The sequence below is a fragment of the Nymphaea colorata genome, chromosome 12 (genome assembly GCF_008831285.2).
Source record: "Nymphaea colorata isolate Beijing-Zhang1983 chromosome 12, ASM883128v2, whole genome shotgun sequence".
NCBI classification, from domain to species: domain Eukaryota; kingdom Viridiplantae; phylum Streptophyta; class Magnoliopsida; order Nymphaeales; family Nymphaeaceae; genus Nymphaea; species Nymphaea colorata.
Window position 1 is genome coordinate 12,758,943 of NC_045149.1, and position 4,227 is coordinate 12,763,169.

A 4,227-nucleotide genomic window follows, 5' to 3' on the forward strand; every position below is an offset into this window, starting at 1 on the left:
GTTATGCCTTCTATCATTAACCCCTTCTAAGTTGCTTTCATCAAGGGTCGGCATTTGCAGGACGTTGTTGTCCTGGCCAATGAGGTTGTTCACTCCCTATACTCTCTGCGTCTTCCTTCCTTCATCCTTAAGTTGGACATCTCTAAGGCCTTTGATTCGGTTAGTTGAGAGTTCCTTTCTGACCTCCTCACCCGCCTTGCTTTTGGTCTGTCGTTTAGTTAGTGGATCCTTTCGCTTGTCACTGGGGGCCAGCTTGCGGTCTCCTTCAATGGGATGTGTGGCGATTTCTTTTGTCTCGGTCGTGGCCTCCGTCAAGGTTGTTCGTTATTGCCTTTGCTTTTCAACTTAGTTGCCGAGTGCTTTTCTACTTTATTTCATTATGCTGCGGTCGTTGGCTTCCTCACACCGCATTCACTTCTCTACTTACAGGCCTTCTCCACCCTTCAGTATGTTGACGACTTTCTCCTGTTTGGCACTGCTTCCCACCAACAAATTGTGAGAACTTGGTTCATCCTTCGGGTTTTTGAGCTCATCTCGGGTCTTTTTAATTATTCCTCTAAATGTCACCTTTCCCTCATTCACGAGGATCCTACCACGGTATTTCTTACGGAAGCTTGCTTTGGGTGTAAGGCTGCTGGCCTACCTATGGACTACTTGAGTCTTCAGATTACGTTGTTGCCTCCTGCACCCTCCTTTTGGAATGGAGTGGAGCAGAAGCTTGCTGATCGCCTTCAGTATTGGCAGGAAAAGCTGTTTTCTCTCCCAGGTCGTATTACTCTTGCTAAGCACTGTCTTGCGTTTGTCCTCCTCCATGCTCTGGTGATCTTTCGACCTCCTGAGGCTGTTCTGAAAAGGTTTGACAAGATCATTCGTAAATTTACATGGAATGGTGTTCGGCTTTCGGATCGCCTTGCGCGTTGGGATATGATTGCCCTTCTGCATCTTCTTGGGGGTGCTGAGGTTACCAACCTTAGTCGGGTTTTTGAATCTTCTCTGTGTTTTTGATGGTGGCGTCTGACAACTGAGCACTCTCCCATCACCCTATTCATTTACTCTAAATTTGACCTGTCTTCTCCTAGTGTTTGGAATAGTTCTATCTCTCACACCTCTTCCTCTCACTTTTGGTGTGACCTACTTTCTGCCATTCCTCTTTTCCTCCGCCTTGCTGACATCCCATCGTTCGCATCCCTATCCTGGCCTCTTTCACCTTTCAATGGATTCACTTTTTCTTCTTGCTACCTGGCCTCCTTTGGTTCTTCCATGACGTTGCTCTTACCCTGATCCCTTTGGTCCCCTGGCCCTTCTCCTCATGCTATTGCTTTTGTTTGGCTTCTTCTTGCTAGCCACATCAACATTTTTGACTACTTGCAGCATCTTGGCATCAATTTAGCTAACCATTGTCCCCTCTGTATTGTCGTAACTGAGTCTGGGGTCCACGTTTTTACTTTTGCCATTTCTTCTTTAGTGTTCTTGCCTCTGTCTGGCCTTCTCTTATTAGTAGCCTTCCAGATCCCACCCTCCATTCGTCTTCTTTTCCTCTTCTATCCTTCTTCCCACCTGTCTATTTCATGGGATCGTGTATGGAGGTTGTGGCTCATTTCAGTTTGGTGGTGCATTTGGGAGGAGCGCAACAATAGGATCTTCAGGGGTACCTTCTCTTCGCTAGAGTCTGTGGCTCGTCTTGTGCAGGGGGATGTCCATTTTGCCATTCGGCTATGACGTCATCCTCCGTCTGCGGCTGGGTGAATATGCCGCTCCATTTTTCCACTTTCTCCCCACCTCTCTTATTTCGTTTTACTATACGTTGTATTGTATATTTCATCTTTTTGCTTCTGTTTTGCGGATTGTTATTGTAACTAGGGGACTTCATGTCCCCAAATTTTGATATGGATTCCCATTTTATCGGCTCTCTCTCTCTCTAATACAATGCATGCCCTAAAGGAAAGTGAAATTGGCAAGAGAAAGAAAGAGTACTAATTGAATTGAATTGAGTGTATTGATTTTGGTATGTCATGTATAAAATATATAGACACTAAACTGTGGTACAATTACAATGGTCATCCAACGGCAACATGACTTACTTTCCTAAGCTCCTTGATTCCTTGCTATGCAGGGAAAGAAAAAAAAAGGAAGGATATCTAGGTGGATTGACATTGAGTGCATGGTAATACGACAGTAATAATGATATCCAAAAATTGCCAAAAAATAATATTGCTAATATTGCAATGGCAATTTTGCAAATCTTGACACTCCCCTCGAACAGAGTGTAAAGATTTTTAACACCTAGGGTGCTCAAGCGATGGTGAAACTCCTCTTTCCCTAATGCTTTTGTAAACAAGTCCACCAGTTGATCCTTGCTTCGAATGTAACATGTTCTAACCATACCTTGAAGTAGTTTTTCACGAAAAATATGACAATCTAGTTCAATATGTTTAATTCATATGCTCATTAAAGATTGGGTTGGTGAAAAATGAATAGCTGCCCAAATATTACATAAAACTGTGATAGGACTCAAAAGAGTGACTTGAAAATCATGCAGTAGATTTTTCAGTTATGTAATTTCATAGATGACATTTGCTATAGGCGTATATTCAGCTTTTGTAGATAAACATGATAAATTCACAATAATACACAATAGCCTATAACGGATCGATGGGTTTGTTGACATGCTGCCCAATTAGAGTCACAAAAAGTGCTCATCATAATTTGCTATCCAAGATTTAGCTTGAGATATTGAATGATTCGGCACACTGCTTGAATATGAGGTTGTTGGGGTTGTTGCATGAGACACTTTAGGACATGCATGACAAACTAAATATCTAGTCCTGTGATGCTAAGATAAATTAACCTGCCAACCAAGTATGGATAATAAGTTGGATCATTGAGGAGATTTTCTTGTTCTAAATCCAACCCTATTGGAAAATCCACTAGCATTGCTCCCATTAGACCGACTTCTAAATGACGTCCAATGTATATTTTTGTTGAGATAGATAGATGTCTTGCGGTCAATATGTAATCTCAATTCCCAGGAGGTATTTGGGTTTTTCCAAATCCTTTGTGTGAAAATTTTGACCTAACAACATTTTAAACTTGGTAACAATATCTTGTCATATCCTGCAATAATCAAATCGTCAACATACTGCAAGGACTTCATTTTCATAGTTAGATGTAAACAAGGAGTGGTCAACTTTAGACTGTATGGACCCCAATTCCTCTAAGGCTGCATACAACTTCTGGAACCAGTTCCTTGGAGACTTTTTAGGCCATAAAGGGATTTGTGAAGCTTGCACACTAGATCCTCCCTTTGTCTTGCATATTCTTTAGGTACTTACATGTATACTTCTTCTTGTAGATCTCCATATAAGAAAACATTGTTGACATCCATCTGACATAAAATTCAAACTTTGTTACCTACAGTTGCAAAAATTGTTTGTGCAATTACCATTTTTTGTGACTGGTGCACAAGTTCATTGTAATTAGGCCCTTTGGTTGAGCATATCCTTTCACTATAGTCTAGATTTGTACCATTCTATCAATTCATCAGATTTGTATTTGATTTTGCGCACACACTTGCATCCGATTGACTTGACTCCTTTAGGTGGAGAAGTTAAGGTCCACTTGTTGTTTTCTCCAATGCATGGATCTCCAATTCTTGCATGGATCTCCAATTCCATGGCATCGTGCCACTTTTTATGCTCAACAACATCATTAAAGTTCTTTGGTTCAGACTTAGAAACCAATGAGATAAGAAATGCTTTTTGTTTGTTAGAGGACTGATGAAAGGAAGTATATTTAGCAATAAGATACTTGGTTTCTTTTCCTCCTGAAATGGAGACGGCAACGGTTTGGGGTGATGTGAGTAGAGGACAATAGAAATATTTTAACCAAGATGTTGGTTTCCAGGTGTGAGTGGATCTCCTAATGGATTAGGTTGGTGTGAGATTTCGTTCTTTTCCAATAGATTCAGATGGTATGAAATTTGGATCTTGAGTAGTAGTTTGAACCACTCGAGAGCTCTTGTGGGTTTGTTGAGGAATAGATGCTTCTTCAGTGGTGGATGGTTGGTCTTTCATTTGGATTGTTTTTATTTCCACAGGATCTAAATTCAAGGGTGTTATTTGATTATTTTCAAATCTGATATATTCAAGAGTTGAGAAACTTCCTTCATCTAACTCACACGGTATACGAAGAACCACTTCACTTTTTTTTAATCTTTTATGAGTTTGA

General features: G+C 40.7%; 1 protein-coding gene across 1 annotated transcript; it reads left to right on the forward strand.

Moving 5' to 3' along the window:
* Positions 1-273: 273 nt before the first annotated feature.
* On the forward strand, positions 274-1,005 carry LOC116265261 (uncharacterized). The gene has a single exon (XM_031645815.1). It carries the CDS (start codon positions 274-276, stop codon positions 1,003-1,005), a length of 732 nt encoding a protein of 243 aa, XP_031501675.1.
* The last annotated feature ends 3,222 nt before the right edge of the window (positions 1,006-4,227 follow it).